The sequence below is a fragment of the Adiantum capillus-veneris genome, chromosome 18, assembly GCF_014529385.1.
Source record: "Adiantum capillus-veneris isolate H3 chromosome 18, ASM1452938v2, whole genome shotgun sequence".
NCBI classification, from domain to species: domain Eukaryota; kingdom Viridiplantae; phylum Streptophyta; class Polypodiopsida; order Polypodiales; family Pteridaceae; genus Adiantum; species Adiantum capillus-veneris.
Window position 1 is genome coordinate 115,357,071 of NC_140948.1, and position 19,138 is coordinate 115,376,208.

Consider the following 19,138-nt stretch of genomic DNA (forward strand, 5'->3'; position numbering starts at 1 on the left):
AGGTGCCAGGCTCAGTCCTAAGCTAAGACTCATGCTAGACTATGGCAGAAGCGAGTCCACGGCGCAAGTGAAGTGCGCACGTGACATCCCCCCTGTTAAAAGCAAGGCACAGCTACCGAACTTCTATCTGTACTTCAGATGCTGACTCACGAGTACTTCTGATGTTGTGGATGCACAAACCAATGCAGATTCCTCCGAAACCAGGGACTGATGGTGCTGCGGGTGCTGTGGGTACTGCTGGCGATGCAAACACCATGTAAGGGTCACTGTCCAGCCTTACTACAATTGCCGAATATCAGTCTGGGCTCTATACCAGATAGTGTTGACTCTGCCTACTATAGCAAGAGTTGTTGCCCGAACACTAACTGTGGTGAATACATTACCGGTGCTGATGGACTAAGGTTTGGTTCCGGAGTCCTTTCCAAAGGTTCAATGGCGAGGGAAATGGATGCACGCTACATGCGAATGCGAATGCAGAAGAGGTTAGGGATCTAGGCTCCAACTCCTTCCATATCCGCATACAAGGCTAGGAGATCTTGGTACTCAAGATCTATGTTCTCGTGTATCCGATGTTGATCTTCCTTCAAAGACATGGGCTAATGGGTACTGATGCTAAAGGGTATTGATGCTACTGAGGTACTGAAGCGGTCTATGTTGAAGACAAAGATGTCGACGACGGGTTCTATGTCGAAGATAGTAAAGTCGACGACGGTTCTGTGTTGAGGACAGTGATGTCGATGCGGAGTTTATGTCGAGGACGGGTACTGCTGGTCTATGTCGATGACGATGATGTCGACGATGACGATGATGGTGACTGTGACGATGACGACGACGTTGTCCTCGTCAAGTCCGGGATTGCGATGACGATGACGAAGGTGTCGTCGTCAAGATTGGGATCTGCGATGACAATGACGAAGGTGCCGTCGTCAAGATAGGGACTTTGATGACGATGACGACGACGGTATCAAGGCTGAAAACTGAAAACACTAGATGCTCTCGTGGCGATCTGCTACTGTGGCGACAATGCGGCTTGGATCTGCAACCGCCGAGTCGCACTAATGCTGAAATGCAAAAACGCTGGCTGATTTGGCTGAGTTTTGAAAGCGCTGGCTGATCTGCTGAATTCTGATAACTCCAGGCTGATTTGGGTCTTCTTCTTCTTGAGAAAACGCTAGGGCTCCTGCTAAGGTGTTCCCCAAATGCTGGGTGCCTGCCTCCTTGTGTCCCTGCTTCTTCTGCTTCTACTGAGTGCCCAATGGGTTTCTTTTATAGATCTTTAGCAATTTGCCCTACCTACTTTTCCAACAAACTTATAAAAAGAATTCCATAAGTCACTTTTAATCAAATGACTTAATAAGAGGTAATTTAGGCGGTAAAATGTCTGCATGATGAAATGATTGTTCTTGTGCAAGAGAGGGTATGCGAGTGTGACTGGCCCGGACATGCACATCTTGCTAGAGGCTCACAAAGGTGCCAGGCTCAGTCCTCAGCTAAGACTCATGCTAGAGCTAAGACTCATGCTAGACTATGGCAAAAGCGTGTCCACGTAGCGCAAGTGAAGTGCGCACGTGACACTGACTGCCACAAAAAGCGCTAGGAATGCTGGCTGCTGTCCTGCCCAAAAACGCTAGGGATTAGGGCTGAAAAACACAGATCAGCGGGCTGCCGTCTTGCAAAAACGCTAGATCCACAGGCTGGCTGAAAAACGATGATGCAAGGGAGTCCCTCCTACAAAAAACGCTAGGCCAAGGATGGGAAAAATGCAAGGCAGATGGTGGCGACGAGGCAAAGGGAGAGAGGGTGAGAGCAGAGGTTGTCCACAAAAACATTAGGGCTGAAGCAAAAAACGTTGGTCCCAAAAAAACGCAAGTGGATCTGAGATGATTCATCGCGATGAAATCCTCCGCAGGGTCCTCCCAAGTGTAGGCGATGGCAGATCCAAGCCTAGAGCTCTCATACCATGTCAGAGTGAGCGGCGGAAGGTGGAGAGAGAGAGAGAGAGAGAGAGAGAGAGAGAGAGAGAGAGAGAGAGAGACAATGGCGATGGACACACAACAGACAGATGGAAAAGGCTGGCAAGCCCCAATAACTCCAGATGGAAAAAACTGTTGTGTACAAGATGGCAAGATGAATGGGAGAGTGCATCCCCCCCTCCTATATACAGGAGAATAGGGAGTAGGTAGGACAGACCAGAAGCCCCAATGACCATGCACAAAAAACCCATAAATGAGGAAAAAATGGAAAAGGACCAGAATAGGTCTGGTCAGGCAAAGTGTTGAGCGAAACCCTAAATGTGCCTGAAGATCCCTATCCAGCAAGTGTACGGGTGGCCAACCCACAACCAAGGGCCAGTGCAACTGAAGCTTGTCGGTAAGGTGCGAAGCATCTGGAGATGAAGAATCTAACAGTACTCCAGAGACCCGAAATATGTGAATCACCTGAAGAATTACGCAATTGATGACATTCACTAGGGAGGGCAAGAGGCCGTCGATTCTCCTCTCAAGACGGTAAGGAAGCTGAAAGAAAAGCCAAGTGCACAAAAATAGAAACTGTACTCACAGAAAGAGTTTGACAAAGCTTTTAAAAAGAAAACAAACCGATTGATGAAAAGCTTAAAGCACTCTCGAAAGAAGAAGAAATTAGCCGATTCCCCAATTATTTGGACCAAAAGTTGACTTTTAAGGTGGTAAGCAGACGAAGATGCATGTTCGTTTCGAGGATGACCCAAATCTTTCTGTCTTCAGAGAGTTCCGACAGTTCGTCGTCCTCTAGTTCCAGAGAGGATGAAAAAAAGCGGAAGAAGCGGAGAAAAAGCCAGAAAAGCAAGAAACACATATTTTTGAAAAAGGTATATTTTTTAAAAAGTCTAGAAGGCACAATGAGCCATCTAGCAATCCAACAGAGGAGACGTCATCCCCTGCCAACAGTTCCGACAGTGAACAAAGGACAAGAAGACCCAAGGAGTTCAAGGATGGGAGTCAAGCAATCAAGTTTGACACATTTTCAAGCTATCGGGACAACCATCGAGCTCTTGAATTCATACAGTAGTTGGATGTCGCCATCTTGGGAGGTTGTCTCTTGGAACGCTCCAAGGTGCGAAGGGCAGAATCTTACTTGAAAAGAAACGCACAGACATGGTGGTCTACTTTGTTGTTGCATAGGGAAGCACCTAAGAAGTGGGTAAAATTCACGAGATTTGTCACTTTTGCCTGGATAATGGAAGAAAATGAAGAAGATGTCATCACGGCTTGGCATCGTCATCTAAGAATGACTAAGAAAAACACTTCGGATGACTACTCCCAAACGTTTTGGGATGCCTATTTGCCAATGTCCTCATTTTGGAGGGTCAATTTGAAGGACCAGATTGAGCGGTTTGGTTGTGGTTTACCGAAAGAGATTTGACGGTATTGTCTGCAACAAAAATCTCCATTCACACACGTACGGCACATGCCAAGCAAGGTTGGGTATGCATGCCGGCTCATTGACATATCCTATGGACAAGCCAGTGTCCATCTCAACAAGGGTAGAGTCCACGAAAGAGAGAGAACCAAGGGAACCGTATGAAAGTTCATCAGAGAATTCCAAAGAAGTAAGGGAATCAGCTGATAGTACATTCGAGGATTCCGACAAAGCAAGGGAATCTATTGATGGTTCATTAGAGGATGCGGATGATTTAGATTGAAGTGCCAGTGGACATCGAAGACCAGTGGGCTACCAACAAGTCATAGCGCGCAAGAAAAGAACAGAAGGGTAAGCTAGGTCCACCTGATAATTTGGTCAAGGGCACTTTTTGGCTCTCGAATGCAAAGTGGATGGAGGAGGAGAACATCACGAATTCTCTTCAATTTGAGATGTACCTTGAAGATTTTGGATTATTAGCAGTGCCTACGCCAAAAGTTACCATTGAAGCAGCAGGTTGAATCTGGTGCGGTGTGGACTGTCCAAGATGTCACAAACTGATGACGTGTCAAAGCCCTAATGAAGGGAGCCAACTTGCAGATGTCGGCCGAGGGGCCTAAACCCTAAGAAGAACAAGTAACAAAAGAAGAAGCGCCTACCAACTTATGGGGGCCCCGTCCAATGGGGCCCCAAGTGACATAAAGGAAATAAAGCAGGACCCACACACACACACACACACACACACACAAGAAATTGCTTAGCTGCAGATGACGTGGCAAGCTGTACAGATTTCCGTGTTTTGCGATGGTTAATGACGTGGCAGGCTGTATGTAACAAACTGCTGACGTGTCAAAGCCTAAAGAATGGAGCCAACTTACACATGCCGGCCGAGGGGCCTAAACCCTAAGAAGCAGTAGAAGAAGTGTCACAGAGTGAGGACGTGGTAACCCTAATTCTGGAAACCCTAACCCTAAAACCTGCAAACCCTAATTTCTGCCAAAAACCCTAACTGCTGAAACCCTAATTCTGGAAACCCTAACCCTAAAACCTGCAAACCCTAATTTCTGCCAGAAACCCTAACCCTAACCCTAAGGCAGTAGACAAATTCCGAAAATTGCGCTGACATGATGACGTGGCAGGCTGTACGGATTTCCGTAAATTGCGCTGGCAGCTTTTGGCATTGCTTTTTGGACCAGAAGCTTTTGAGTTTGAAAGCTTTTCATGTAAACTGCTTTTCAGGCCAAGGGCCTTTAAATATGAGGCTAGGGCTCATTCTCTGGCATGCTTCCTGGAGAAGGTGCAGAGTTTGGAGTACTGGCTTGTACTTTGATGATGCAATATAAAGAAATACCGAAAGGGGCGCCAAGGTTTGGGGCCAATACTCTCTGGGGTGGAATTCCGCCACTCCGTGTCGCGTGTCGTCTCTCTCTTTCAGTTCAGTTGTTATTGAAGTGCTAAAAGTCTGTTCAATCTGTTCTTTTCTATTGGCACGTGGTGCCCGCATTTGTGACACTGTACGGATTTCCGTAAATTACGTTGGCAGTTTTTTGGCATTGCTTTTAGGACTAGAAGCTTTTGAGTTTAAAGGCTTTTTACTGTAAACTGCTTTTGGGGCCTACGGCCTTTAAATATGAGGTTAGGCAGGTGCAGAGTCTGGAGTACCCGCTTGTACTATGTTTATGCAATATAAAGAAATACCGAAAGGGGCCGCCAAGGTTTGGGGCCAATACTCTCTGGGGTGGAATTCCGCCACTCCGTGTCGCGTGTCGTCTCTCTCTCTCTCTCTCTCAGTTCAGTTGTTATTGAAGTGCTAAAAGTCTGTTTCAGTCTGTTCTTTTCTATTGGCACGTGGTGCCCGTCTTGTGACACAAGAGGGAAGCCACTCCACTCCTTTGTCACAGATTGCCTAGATTGAATACAGTCACTAATTTCTCTTTGAGATTTTAGGGATGCTGACAAGCTGACAATATTTTGCGGAATGACTTTATGAACATATGTACATTGAATTGGAAATTTCCTTTATTGAACTGAAGCCATGTGCTCTTTCATGTGTGTATTGTTCCACACATGTAGAAAAAGATGAAATGTATGCAGCATTTTGTCTGACGAATGATTTGAACTTAGTGCATCTAGACATCTGCTAGATATCAACGAGATATGGATGTGATGGCTAAGTGAATGAGAACTAAAAGAGATTCAAGTGCATCAAGATTTCTATCTGGATGACATATTGTTGTGTGTATCTACTATCAAGAGCTCCGGAAGGATGAGATGGTTGCACAGTGATCTAGGTGCATCAAGAGTTCTAGACGGGATGAGATGGCTAGATTGAATGATTGAAACAAAGTGTTCGTTGTGAATCAAGTGTGTTATTTTGTGGATTGCATGCATGCTATGTGGATGTATTGTCTTGTGGAGATGGTCATGGGCATGGTTTGCTTGATTGAAATGTGAAAAGAAAGGATATGAGTCTAATAGTAACAAGATTTAGTAGATCAATCGTGAAAAGATCAATGCAGTCTAGATGTGCTTACTAAATAGGTTGCAATGATCATGATTTGTATTTGAGACCCTCAACGGAAATGTGCTTGATCACTCACTGATATTTGTGTGAAAGTGGTGGATTTGTGGAAGTTTGGTGCATGGGTCCATAGAGTCAGTGTCTACTCAAGAAAGTTTATGTCCTTTGGCTGTTTTGCAAGCGTAATCGAGGGCGATTACAATTCTTCCAAGAGGGGGGTATATCACAAAGTGATGACGTGGCGTGCCCACCGGAAAGAATGAGCCGAGCACAAGAACTGAACCCAAAAGAACTTATGAGCATTGGCCAAGGGGCCCAAACCCAAAACGTCGAAAGCTTGAACGCTTGCTGCAAATTCCGTTTCCGCAAAAAGCGCTGGCAGATTTTGGCAGTTTTGGAGTGAGCTTTTGAAGAGCAAATGCTATTGGGTACAAGTGCTTTTAGAACTTATTCTTTTGGGCTTTGCTTTTGGGGCATCCCATGTAAGTTTATGAGGACCCTTGGGGCCTCATTCTCGGGTGGCATATGGATGCAGAGTCTCGAAGAAGAGGACCCTCAGGAGTTGTACTTTGCAAAGAGTAAAAATAAAGAAATACCGAGAGGGGGGTCAACCTTTGGGGCCAATGCGTCTTGGTGCGGAACTCCGCCGTGCTCTCTCTCTCTCTCTCTCTCTCTCTCTCTCTCTCTCTCTCTCTCTCTCTCTCTCTCTCTCTCTCTCTCTCTCAGCGCGCCCACCAGCCTGCTGCCACGAGCTCCCTCTCAGCCCCCGCCACAGCTCTGCCCATCGCCATCTACAGCCCATGGCCCTGCGCTGCTATACCCCCATTCAGCTCCTGCATTACACATGGCTGCAAATCGCTGAATAGTGGTAAAACAGCCCACAGTGTAGCAAACCAGCCAGTTCCCTGTTATTCCAGCCCCCCTGCCTCTGCTCAGCCCCCCACCACTGTATGGCCACATAGCTCTCTCTTTCTCCCCCATCGACCATGGCGACCCCCCTTCCATCCGCAACAAAAGTTGGCAGGGGGCTCATGACAACCCCCCTCGCCCGGTACCGCCCGCCGTAACAGTGTCTCAGAGGAGCTACTTGCCTCAATCCGCCGGGAAATGGAAGGGATGCTCCAAGCGGAGATCCTGCAAGCCACCGGAGTGATGCACCAATATATCACCGATTTGCGAAAGGAGAATGAAGCTCTTAGGATTGAGCTTGGGGAGACCAAGAAGGAGATAGAGCTTATACGAGCCTCGATCATTGTGGCCCGGGAAAGATGGAGAGATCTCACACATGGAGACTATTAAAGAAGACTTGAAGGAGCTGCACACCGAGATGGAGGCTACCCAAGGGAAATGGGTGGAGGTCGTCCGCAAGACCATCAAGCAGGAGGTCAAGGAGGATGCCATACGTGAGGAGCACATCAGAGTCCAGGACACCTTGGACGAGGAGAGGTTGAGGCAGGCTCGACGCCTCAACATACGTGTGACCGGCCTAGCAGAAGGACCTTCACCAGAGAGATGTCGAGGAGCTGTGCAAACGGCTCGTCTTTGGAGAGACCATGGCACATGCCCTTCACCCGTGCATGGAGAGCGGGACAGGACTCCTCGAGAGCACGGGCTTTGGTGCTGCAGATGCGGTCCCCGCAGGAGAGAGTCGCTTTCTTTCGAAAGCGAGTCCTGATCCGCACGCTTCCAGGCAGCCCCATCTACATCGACGAGGATGCAGTCGAGCACCGCCGTGCCTACATTCCTCAGATATTACAGGCGAGGAGAGAGGGCCGAAAGGCCTTCTACAGAGATGGTCGTATTTTAGTGGATGGGCGCCCCATGAAATAGGGGCACGCGGCCTATGGGACGCCGCTGCGACCGGAGATAATTCTCAGAGGAGCAGTGTGGAACTGCAATGGGTCATTGTGGACTCGCCCCGACAGACTAGAGGAGCTTATAGAGGACCACGACTTCATTTGCATCACTGAGACCCATGAGAGCCCTGAAAGGGGGCTACCAGCCATTGCAGGCTTCAGATGGGAGTCAGTCTTTCGAGCTACTACCCGCCGCGGCACTTCACGAGGATCCGGTGGGGTGGCCATATTATTTCGTTGTTCCATCAGTAGTCATATATAGATTGTGAGCCGAGATGAGGAGGCGCGTTTTCTATGGGTACGCCTGGAGATAGACCGCGAGCATTGGGTCTATATCGCCATTTGCTACTTTCCACCACGAGGCTCCTCATATGCGAGCACTGATGGGCACACACGGGAGGGGGATTCCCCTTATACACCACTCTCAGATGACATACTCCGCTACTCAGCACTCGGAGAGGTCTTCCTTATGGGAGACTTCAACGGGCGCACCCAAACCAAGCAGTGCGAGCTCTATGATATGGACCACCCAGAGATTATGAGCAGTTTAGACCAAGAGGAGATGGGGATTAGCAGACTGTCAGCAGACTCAGGGCAGGACACCACCGGGTACGGCAGTCACCTATTGGAGCTTGGTAGCCGACATCATCTCGTTATTTATAACGGGATGCAGAGGTGGCCAGATTCGAGCGGGCTCACTTGCTTCCCTCACGGGGGGGAGAGAGTATTGTCGACTACATTCTTGGGAGTCTTTTGGGGGGCAAGCTTCTCCGATCTTTCAGTGTCGGGAGACGTCCTATCGGCGCAGACCACACTTTCCTCACTTTCACACTCACCTCCCATTTGTCACACACACCCACCCCACTCACACAACCACATACCACTATTCATTTTACACACGAGCTCTCTCATGTCTATGCACACCATCTCCGCACACATCTCCTATCTCTCGACCCACATGCCCCCCTAGAATCACTCACATCAGATCTTACCTCCATGATTCACACATCTGCCATTCAGAGCTTCCCTCACCACACACGCACACATGCACCCCGCACAGGTTCCATGCCACGGAACAGCTGGTATGACGATGATTGCAGAGCATTACGACGTCAGCTCAGAGAGGATGAGGCCCGCGGGGTACTCACACACCACCAGGCTCAGCGCCAAATGCAGTCTCTCACCCGCCGTAAAAAGCGGGAATGGGAGGAGCAGCAGTAATGGGACTTATATCACTTGCTCATGAGCCGAGATAGAGCAGAGGCATGGCGCCGCATCCGCGAGCGCAGGCCACTGACATCGATCGAGGACCCGGACACATGGTACCGCTATGCAGAGGGCCTTTACTAGATACCAGGACAGTCACCAATACCCTTGCCCCACAGGGACCATGCCCCACCACTTCGTCCTTCTTCACATCAGAAATGGTAGCTCAAGCCATCCGGCATTTACAGCATGGTAGAGCTCGAGACCAGACCGAGCTACAGGCCGAGCATCTGATTTATGGGAGAGAGACCTTGGCACCTTTCATAGCTCATCTCTTTAACCGCGCACTAGTGGAGGGATTTCCAGACTCGTGGACACAGCACATCATTGTACCTATCCACAAGTCTGGAGACACCATGGATCCCAACACATACAGGACTATTATGATTGGCCACATGTTGGCCAAGCTCTATGGCGCGGTTTTAGAGGAGGAGCTTAGCACCAGAGCAGAGGCAGCAGGCATCCGAGTTGCAGGACATGCTGGGTTCTGCCGCACATACTCTACCATCGATAATATCTTCACGCTATGCTGCTTGATCGACCAGGCACGAGTGAGGAAGAGGAGGCTTTACTGTTGCTTTGTGGACTTTCCCAAAGCATTTGATACGATGCCACGTGAGCGACTCTTCAGGCGACTACTCTCACTTGGGCTTGAGGAGGACATGATATGGGGCATATATACACTTTATGAGCAGGTATGTGGGCGAGTACGATGTCCAGGAGGCACTACAGAGACCTTGTTTAGCACCATTGGTGTGAAACAAGGATGTCCACTCTCCCCTACACTCTTTGGGCTCTACATTGATGAGATAGTGGATTTTATTCAGCATAGAGGAGGTGATGGGGTGGAGATGGGTGGCACCACAGTCCATATACTATTATATGCCGATGATATTGTACTCATATCAAAGTCAGCAGAGGGGCTGCGTCAGCATCTACTTGGGCTCGATGACTTTTGTGCGCAGCGAGGGCTCTCAGTGAACCTTGGGAAAACCAAGGTTCTCATCTTTCATACATCAGCACGGATCAGACGAGAGAGCTCTTTCACAACAGCAGGGGGCAGTATCGAGGTTGTAGGCTCATATGTCTACTTGGGGGTGACTTTTACCGCAGCATCAGGGGCCTTTTCCATGACACAGGCAGCCAGAGACAGACTGACCAGGGGGTACTCCGCACTCGCACGGATGGAGAGACTGCCACCAGGCACACTTTCAGGAGCCCCGTACGAAGGGGTGGTTTTTTGACACTTTGGTTACACCGGCTCTTATGTATGGGGCAGCCATATGGGGACCTGGCTTGGCAGACTCGATCTGGCCTTTGATAGAGCGCCCACAGGTACTGATGATCTCCAGGATGATCCGCAGCAAGCCGTCCGTTCCACATGATATAGTCAGAGCAGAGCTAGCAGTCCCACCTATGCTAGTAGAGGCACTGTTTCAGACAGTTTGCTTATTACATAGACTACGGAGTATGGATAGGGACCACATTGCCTATCGAGCTCTACAGGCATCACAGTCTATGGCACTGGCGGGAGATGCCTCTTCTTGGTATGCACAGACCAGCGAGTGGTTCACTAGACATGGGCTTGATATAGATCGACTACCACCCCTCCAGTATGACATCCATGCACCTACTTATACTCTCACTCATCAGGAGAGGAATAGGATCATCACGCAGGAGATTTCGCATATTTACATTGAGAGGACATGGATCAGCCCCAGGCACCGGGGTTGGGACACGCACCGGGGTCGGGACACGAAGATTCTTTCCCAAAAGCTGTGTGCGCTGTAAAAAGGATCGGATCCACCGTAGAAGAAGAATCTTTCTGCGCTCTAATACCATTGTAATAGACTTGGACTCTCCAAGTCAAGATTCTACCACGACACAGCAAAGATTCACTTCAAAACAGTTCACAGTTCACAATTGATTCGACACGGCCCGACGGAGTTCCGTGCCTAGAGATATTGGCCCCAAAGACTGGCGCCCCTTTCGGTATTTCTTTTTATATTAATCTTCGAGCAAAGTACAACTACCACGGGTGCTCTCTCTCAGACTCTACGTCCATATGCTCTGCAGAGGGAGCCCCCTTGGGTTCTTAATAAAAGTTAGAAGGGTTGCTAAAAGCAGAGCCCCAAAAGCTTAAAAATCAAAAGCTTCTTTTTAAAGTTCTTGAAGTAAAGCAACTTTAAAAGCTTCTCCAAAAATAAAGCAAATCTTAAAAGCTATCCCAAAATCATTGCGTACGATTTTTCCCAGCTTTAGCGTACAGTAAAGCTGTCCGTAAAGCTGCCGTGATTTGTGTCGTAAAACGCGGAATTCCGTGCAACATGCCATGTCAGCATTCAACGTAAAATCCAGAAATTCCTGCCATATTAACACTGCAGTTTGCAGCCACAGCCAGCCTGTGTGTGTGTTTCTCCCGCCCCAAAAAGGCTATGCCACGCGGTTTGTGACACATTTTGTTATGGTTTTATTGGAGGGAGACCACATTTGCATGGGCATTCATCTCATTCACTAGGGATAACACGATAGGCTTCTTTCATTGTGCTATGTTATGAATGAGCAATCAACTTGGATTTGGTATACATGGAATGTTTTATACCTAGATGAATCCAGGATGAGCCCAAATTCACCCTTAAAGGAAAGTATAGACCCGTGGTAGTCACCTACAAGGCAATATAACCATCAGCTCCATCACGCATAGTATTGACTAGATACCACGACATCCCCACTAATGTCGTCAACGCCCAATAGTGGGTGTAGAACTAGGTACTAACATATGCTCCCAAACACAACACACTCCACACGCACACACACCTGATTATACATCAACAAAAAGTTCAACCTACTGAGTTTCTGCCATGACTCCAATGATCAAGGACATACTCAGCCATAATGAAGCCTAGCACTAAAAGAAGCATTAAATCGAAACAATTAGCACAAAAATGAGGTAGTTGATAGGGCATATGCACCACAAAAGATAGAAAGAATTAGCACAATATCAACTACTTGTACATGGAATGTTTTAAGTCCATTTATGCTTAGAATGTTCTAAGAGCATGTAACTTGTGTTACAATGTTGTCTTTTGGCACTATCTCACAAGTACGCTTCCTACTGGGGTCCTCCTAGCACACCGGCACATTTCTTCATCTTTATTGTTTGTGCTGCCACTGTGCTAAGACAAACCTTATACGTTGAGGCCTTGTTCTCATGCTCAAGATTTTTCCATTAGGTTACACAAAGGCTAAAACATCGTTTCTCTCACTGCCGTTTTGAGAGATCTTTTGGATTTGCGTCAACTGAATCCACCAATATCAAAGTACAAGTACTGTCTTGCCCATCATTTGCAGCAAGAGAGACATCAGTTTGAGGTTTTTTATAAGTGTGTCTAGCTTTTGGCATGGCTTCAACCATTTTGGTTGGTGGTGTCTTGTACATTCTTTACCAAAAATTGTGTGTGTGTGTGTGTGTGTGTGTGTGTGTGTGTGTGTGTTCTAAGAGCATGTAACTTATGTTACAATGTTCTAGAATGTTCTAAGTCCATTTATGCTTAGAATGTTCTAAGACCATGTAACTTGTGTTACAATGTTGTCTTTTGGCACTATCTCACAAGTACACTTCTTATTGGGGTCCTCCTAGCACGCCGGTGCATTACTTCATCTTAATTGTTTGTGCCGCCACTGTGCTAAGAGAAAACCTCATATGTTGAGGCATTGTTCTCATGCTCAAGATTTTTCCGTGAGGTTACACAAAGGCTACAACATCGTTTCTCTCACTGCCGTTTTGAAAGATTCTTTTGGATTTTGGGTTAACTGAATCCACCAATATCAAAGTACGAGTATTGTCTTGCCCATCATTTGCAGCACGAGAGACATCAGTTTGAGGATTTCTATGACTGTGTCTAGCTTTTGGCATGGTTTCAACCATTTTGGTTGGTGGTGTCTTGTACATTCTTTACCAAAAAGTGTGTGTGTGTGTGTGTGTGTTTCCTGTTTTAGAGAAGGGAGGGGGGCACCTTCTTGATTGCTGGCAACCGGAGCTCTAGCAGCAGAGAGTTTCCTCGAAGAGAATCGTGCGCGACAAGACAACGATGCGCGGTGCACAGCCCCAACAAACGAATGGCCGCGACGTTGTATAAGAAACACTCGACTGCTGCCAGCAGCTGCTGCTAAACTACCCATGGAGCACATGCATTGCGAACTGTTGGATTATTGATTATTATAGTGACTAACCTCCACTGTCCACTCTCGAATCCACGGTTGAAGGAATTCGGCCCCGTCCTATGCATATTTGTAAATTCATAAAACTTTGTAAATTTGGGGTGAAAACAAAATTCGGATAGGCTTGTAAATTTGCGGATGGGAATGGAGGGAGTTTTTTCTATGCCTTTCACTTGTATAGTGTTTGCAGGAAAATTCTTTTCGCGCCTTGTTGGAGAGAGCTTTTTGGAGGAAGCTTTTTTTTGTTATTTCACAATCCAATAGAACATTCAAAGTAACATGTGCATTTGAAAAACTTATGCTTCGAACATAGGAGAAGGACAAGAACACACAAGCCACCATTTCAAATCATGAATTCCAACAAAAAGAATTACAATATTAAATCAATTGTTGCAGTTTGTACCATAGAATTACATATGGGCACTAGAAGATGTGAGTGAATTAATTTAATTACAATGCTTTTTTATGTTGTACAATGACAGTTGAACATAGGAAGTAGATCCTCACTTGTTAGCTTGCTCTGACGGATCAACGTATTGTGGTTTAGGTCCAAACCAAAGTAGCAAAGGAAGATGAAGTAGGGTTTGCTTTGTGCCACTCGTTCTGCAAAGTCACCACATGTACACATCGGGATATTTGCAATATGAACTTCATACCTCTCGCCTCGCACTTGTGAAGAAGATGTCTCCAACATGAATTTTTCATGCATGCTTGCCCTCACGACAGTGGTGCATCTTTCACCTGAGTCTGAATGTCGCCATCCATAGTGGAAATGATGGCAAATATCTTGTTGTTCCTACAACCCCCATAATCTACAAGATTGACAATAGCAAATCTCGCAGGGCAATCAAGCAACAAAGGTTCACCATTAACAGTATTCAAGAACAAACCCACCTTGCATGACACGAAGAGGAAGCCATTGTTAGTAGAACTTTCTAGAGCTTAGTGGCTATCCAAATATATTTTAGTTGACACCCTAAGCTATCTTTATAGACAATCGACACACCCAAAGCTAGCAATGTAGCTCTCTGTATATGTTACCCTATCATCAAGTAAATCTTGGAGAAAACCATGGTGGTTGAGGACTTTATTGGTATCAATTTCTTATCTCTTCAATCCCTTACTCTCTATCCATATATCTCTATCTATCTTTATCTTCCCCTACTTTCTCTTTTTATCTTCTTTTCCACTCTTTATCCTCTCTCTCTCTCTCTCTCTCTCTCTCTCTCTCTCTCTCTCTCTCTCTCCCTCCCTCTTTTTCCTCTCTCGGTATTCCACTTTCTCTCTCTCCTTTTCTCACTCTCTATCTTTCTCCCTCCATTTCTCTTCTCTCTCTAAAGCTCTCTCCTTCTCTCTCTCATATCTCTAACCGTCTCCCTCTACTTCTCTTTCTTTCTATCACTCTTCCTCCATTTCTCTTTTTCCCTCAATCCCTCTCTCTCTCTCTCTCTCTCTCTCTCTCTCTCTCTCTCTCTCTCTCAATCCCCCTCTCTTGCTCTTTGTATCTCTCTCCCACCGACCCTCTCTCTCTCTCTCTCTCTCTCTCTCTCTCTCTCTCATAAAGTTCTTCGTGGGCTTATATCCAGGATGTCATTACTTGGAATACCTTAATTGCAAGATATCTCTAAGGCAAATGAGAGGAAGCTTTGGACAAACACGTTGTGTTAAGCAATGCTTAGGTCATATATGTATGCCAAAATTCTATGGTTACCATCACCTTGGTTCATATAAAGAGGTTGTTATGCATGATATCAGAATGATGTCTTAATTGATGTTTTTCTTAACTGCCATATTTGAAAAATAAGGGTTTTTTTTTAGCTAAAGGAAAGTGAAGGGAGATGATAAGCACTGTCACCAGGTGTGTAAGGCATGTGGATGAGAAGTCGCCAAGGTTTGCATGAACAGCGTGAGTGCATAAAAGAAGAGCGTTGTCTAGTGAGTAAACAAGAGGTGCCTCCAATGAGGTTGGTATGCATGAGGAAGTGGATCAGCATTACATGATGTGTGGTGGCGACCACGAAGAGTTAAGGCCAAGAAATGTTGGTGATGTCGAAGACGGCATGTAGCACCTCATACAGAATCTCAGCTTTACGAGGAATCATCACCACCTACTTATCGGGACAAAAGGGGGGGGGGGGGGGGGGGGGGGGGGGGGGGGGGGGGGGCATGCCACTACTCACAATTAATTTTTTGCATGATGTGGGTTAGGAGAGCGGCATAGTAGGCGAAGGGTTGAGTCAGTTGAAAAAAAAATTAAGTGCTTCACTTTTTTCAAGTTGAGACTATCTCTCTCTCTCTCTCTCTCTCTCTCTCTCTCTCTCTCTCTCTCTCTCTCTCTCTCTCTCTCTCTCTTCCTCTCTTGTTCAATCTCAATGTGCACTAGCCCACACTGGCAAGGGGCTTTGTCTCTTCTTCTCCGAACGTAACTCTCTCTCTCTCTCTCTCTCTCTCTCTCTCTCTCTCTCTCTCTCTCTCTCTCTCTCTCTCTCTCACACACACACACACACACACACACACACACACACGTGCGCGCGCGCTTTCAATTGGGGTGTGTGTGTGTGTGTGTGTGTGTGTGTGTGTGTGAGAGAGAGAGAGAGAGAGAGAGAGAGAAGAGCAGCCGTAGAGGTGCTAGAGAGGCAATTTTGTGATGATCGTTCAACCTTAATGAGTGCTAGCACTCACAATCCACGCACACACAACGAATGATATTTGTGGGCGCTAGTGCTTGGGCATAAGGAGAGAGAGAGAGAGAGAGAGAGAGAGAGAGAGAGAGAGAGAGAGAGAGAGAGAGAGAAGAAAAGTAAGAAGAATAAGATTGAGAGGATGGGACTCATTTACAAGGTTTTGTGTGTGCTTGACCTCTTCCCTCGAGTTCATTTTGCATCATACTGTGAAAAAGATGATATCGGTAATTCTAGCAAGCACCAAGAGGCCCAGGGTCTGCCAGTCTGCATAGCTAATGACCTCAAAACTGCTCAGTTACACAAGTCATTAACACTAGATGAGAATCTCGACAATGCTGATGTGTTTTGGCCTCGTCTTCAAGAAGCGGTTTAAGTCATGAGGATGTAGCATAATTCTGCGGCTCTTTCAGACAAGTCCATACTGCAGCTTTTTGAGTTTATTAGTTAGAATTTGATAATATTCCATTCTAGGCAGTCTTTGGCTTGGCATGGCTTCCAAGTTGCCAATTGAAACACTGACACCTGGATCAAACCGCCACTAACTCAAAGTCACGACCCTCACGGTGATGGGCTAAGCCATGCGAGCGGATACCCTGGTTGGATGATGGAGCACACCTTGATTTTTTTAAAAAATACACGCACTTGCCTGCACGCCTTTCGTCACCCTGCTTCTGGTGGCCAGCGTTCACCCATGCCTATGTTGCATGGCTTTTCTTCAGCATTTCTACGCAGTCTCATACTTCTAGCCCCCCCCCCCCCCCCAACTTCCCTTTATTTTTGGTTGATTCGCCTTTTTTTTTTCTTTTTATTTTTTTAAATTCACATATTGTTTATTTTATTTAGAAATTCAAATACTTGAAAGATTCCCTTCTACGACAGCATCTCCCCTACCTTGCCATCGTCTTTAGCTAGCACATGTCATCGAGAGAGAGAGAGAGAGAGAGAGAGAGAGAGAGAGAGAGAGAGAGAGAGAGAGAGAGAGAGAGAGAGAGAGAGAGAGAGAGAGAGAGAGACTCTTCGACCACTACATGCAGCCATGAAGCTCACCCCCCAAATCGCCAGAGTAATTCCATATGTCACCCATATCAATGCCTTACACACTGCCAATGTAGGCCTTCTATGAAAGTTGCTCACATTCTACGAAAGCTTGTAGGCCACATCTGTGTCTCTATATGTGAGAAGTCTTATCGTGTGGAGGTGGTCCAAGGTTAGTGTCTAACTTCTTACAATAGCATATGACACAAGTAGTGCATACAAATTATTGGATACATTATGCTTAGATGTTTCTTTTAAACAAAAACAAGAGAAAAAGAGAGATAATCTTTCTTTTCCCGAATAGTGATAGAGCTTTAGCCAAACTATTGATGAGAAAACACCTCTTGTAGAGTTTGGTCCCTTGAAGCTATTGTGAGATTGTTCTTTTAGTTAGAATATGTGTCTACTTTTTGTAATGTGACTACCCCCTTGTAGGGATAACATCACCGAGGAAAATGGGAAATTCCTTTAGCTTCGATGGGATTTTGTTGCTATATTTTGAGATGAACATCCCATAGGAAAAGGTTCTTACAGAGCCAAAGGAAGCCCAAAGTCTTGGTTGATTTGGTAATCAAATGCGAGAGTGCGAGTGGCCTTCAGAGGTGTTATCCATGTAAAGCATCCTCTACAGACTTGGCAGGTGTATTAATTCTACTTGAGTGGTAGTTTGAAGTCATCCAAGTTCCCCATCCAAAATTTGAGGTATTAGTTGTGGAGGGTCAACCTCCACATGCTCACATACGCACACATACATAGACAAGCATTGCAAAAGTAAGAGAGTAGAGAGATAAATCTAGAGAGAGAACGTCTTCTTCTTGATCATTCAAACTTTCAAGATACAAAAGCGACCCTCTCTAAAACTACATGACTCCCACTTCCCTATAAGTGTAGATCATGTTTGTAGTGTCTTGTCCAACACCCAAACCAGCCATAAGACGTTTGAGTTGCACACACTCAATTGTAGCTATGAAGACTACCCTATACTTAGCCTCACAGCTAGAAGTGGCCACAATAGGTTGCTTCTTTCTCAACCATGATATGCATGAACTGTCAAGCATGAAACAAAAAACACTCGTGGACACTCATGTGTCATGACTCATAACAACCAGCTCAATCTAAGTCCGAAAAGGCATGTAAATCTGGTGGAAATGATCCCCCCTTGGGATAAAACAAGCCAAGATATAAAGTGCCACTCAAGTAGCAAAAAATTATCTTGACAGCCTCTTGACAGCTTGCCAATTCCTAGACCCTAGCCTATGCATAAATCTGCTGACTTGTGAGACAGCAAACTGAATATCGGGCCTCGTATTTCATACATAAATAAGGCATGCAACAATTGGCAGGATCACCAGCATCATGAAGACTCAATTTCAATCTTGTTTCCATGGGATTAGCAATAGGTTTGCAATCCTCAAGTCCAAACATACATAGTAATGTTTCTATGTAGCGTGTTTGACACAAGGCGATACCATCAGCTTAAATATTATGACCAAGTAATGATGCAACATATCCAAATCTTTCATCTTGAAAGCATCATTCAAATCAACCTTAAATTTAGCACTATGTGTCTCATTTGGGCTAGCAATCAACAAATCATCCACATATAGAACAATGATGATAAATACATCACCTTCACGTTTTACATACAAATTTCTTTTTGTTGGAGTGTTACAAAAGACTCTATTAACCAAATGGTTGTCAGCTTTCTCATACCAAGCATGAGGAGACTCCTTCTACCCTTACAAAACTTACATTTGCACACTTTATCGTCATGAAAAAACCGTGAGGCTGCGTTACATAAACTTCGTCAAATATATCATTGTTGGCAGATGGATCAGCCAGGCGCCCTCCTAGTTGACCCCTTCATCATGGCCACAAACTTAGCTTAGTATTAATTGTCTATTATTATGAATGCGAGTAACCATTATCCACCGTAATCAATGGCTTACAAAAAGGACTTACACTTGAAGGCATGCACCACATTCGAACAAGTCACTAGAGAAGTGTATCTAGTTGACAATTGGAAGACATATGGAGGACGTAGACACAAACACCGGTAGTGCCTCTTGTACATCCATCGAATCAGCTACAAAACAAAGTGCCTCTACTTCAATCACACAAAACATGGATCAAGTGGTCAAAGAAGTGATCCGTAG

At 46.0% G+C, this 19,138-nt stretch overlaps 1 protein-coding gene across 3 annotated transcripts in view; it reads right to left on the reverse strand.

The window, feature by feature from the left end:
• LOC147436250 (uncharacterized) overlaps positions 1–13,271 on the reverse strand; it is a 76,747-nt gene extending 63,476 nt beyond the window's left edge. The window contains exon 1 of one of the 3 annotated variants that reach the window (XM_086489175.1): positions 13,059–13,271. In XM_086489175.1, the coding sequence (XP_086345301.1) occupies positions 13,059–13,233 (175 nt within the window). In that variant the 5' untranslated portion in view covers positions 13,234–13,271. The remainder of the gene's footprint in view (positions 1–13,058) is intronic. The other 2 variants (XM_086489174.1, XM_086489173.1) reach the window with 2 other exon arrangements.
• Positions 13,272–19,138: the final 5,867 nt, after the last annotated feature.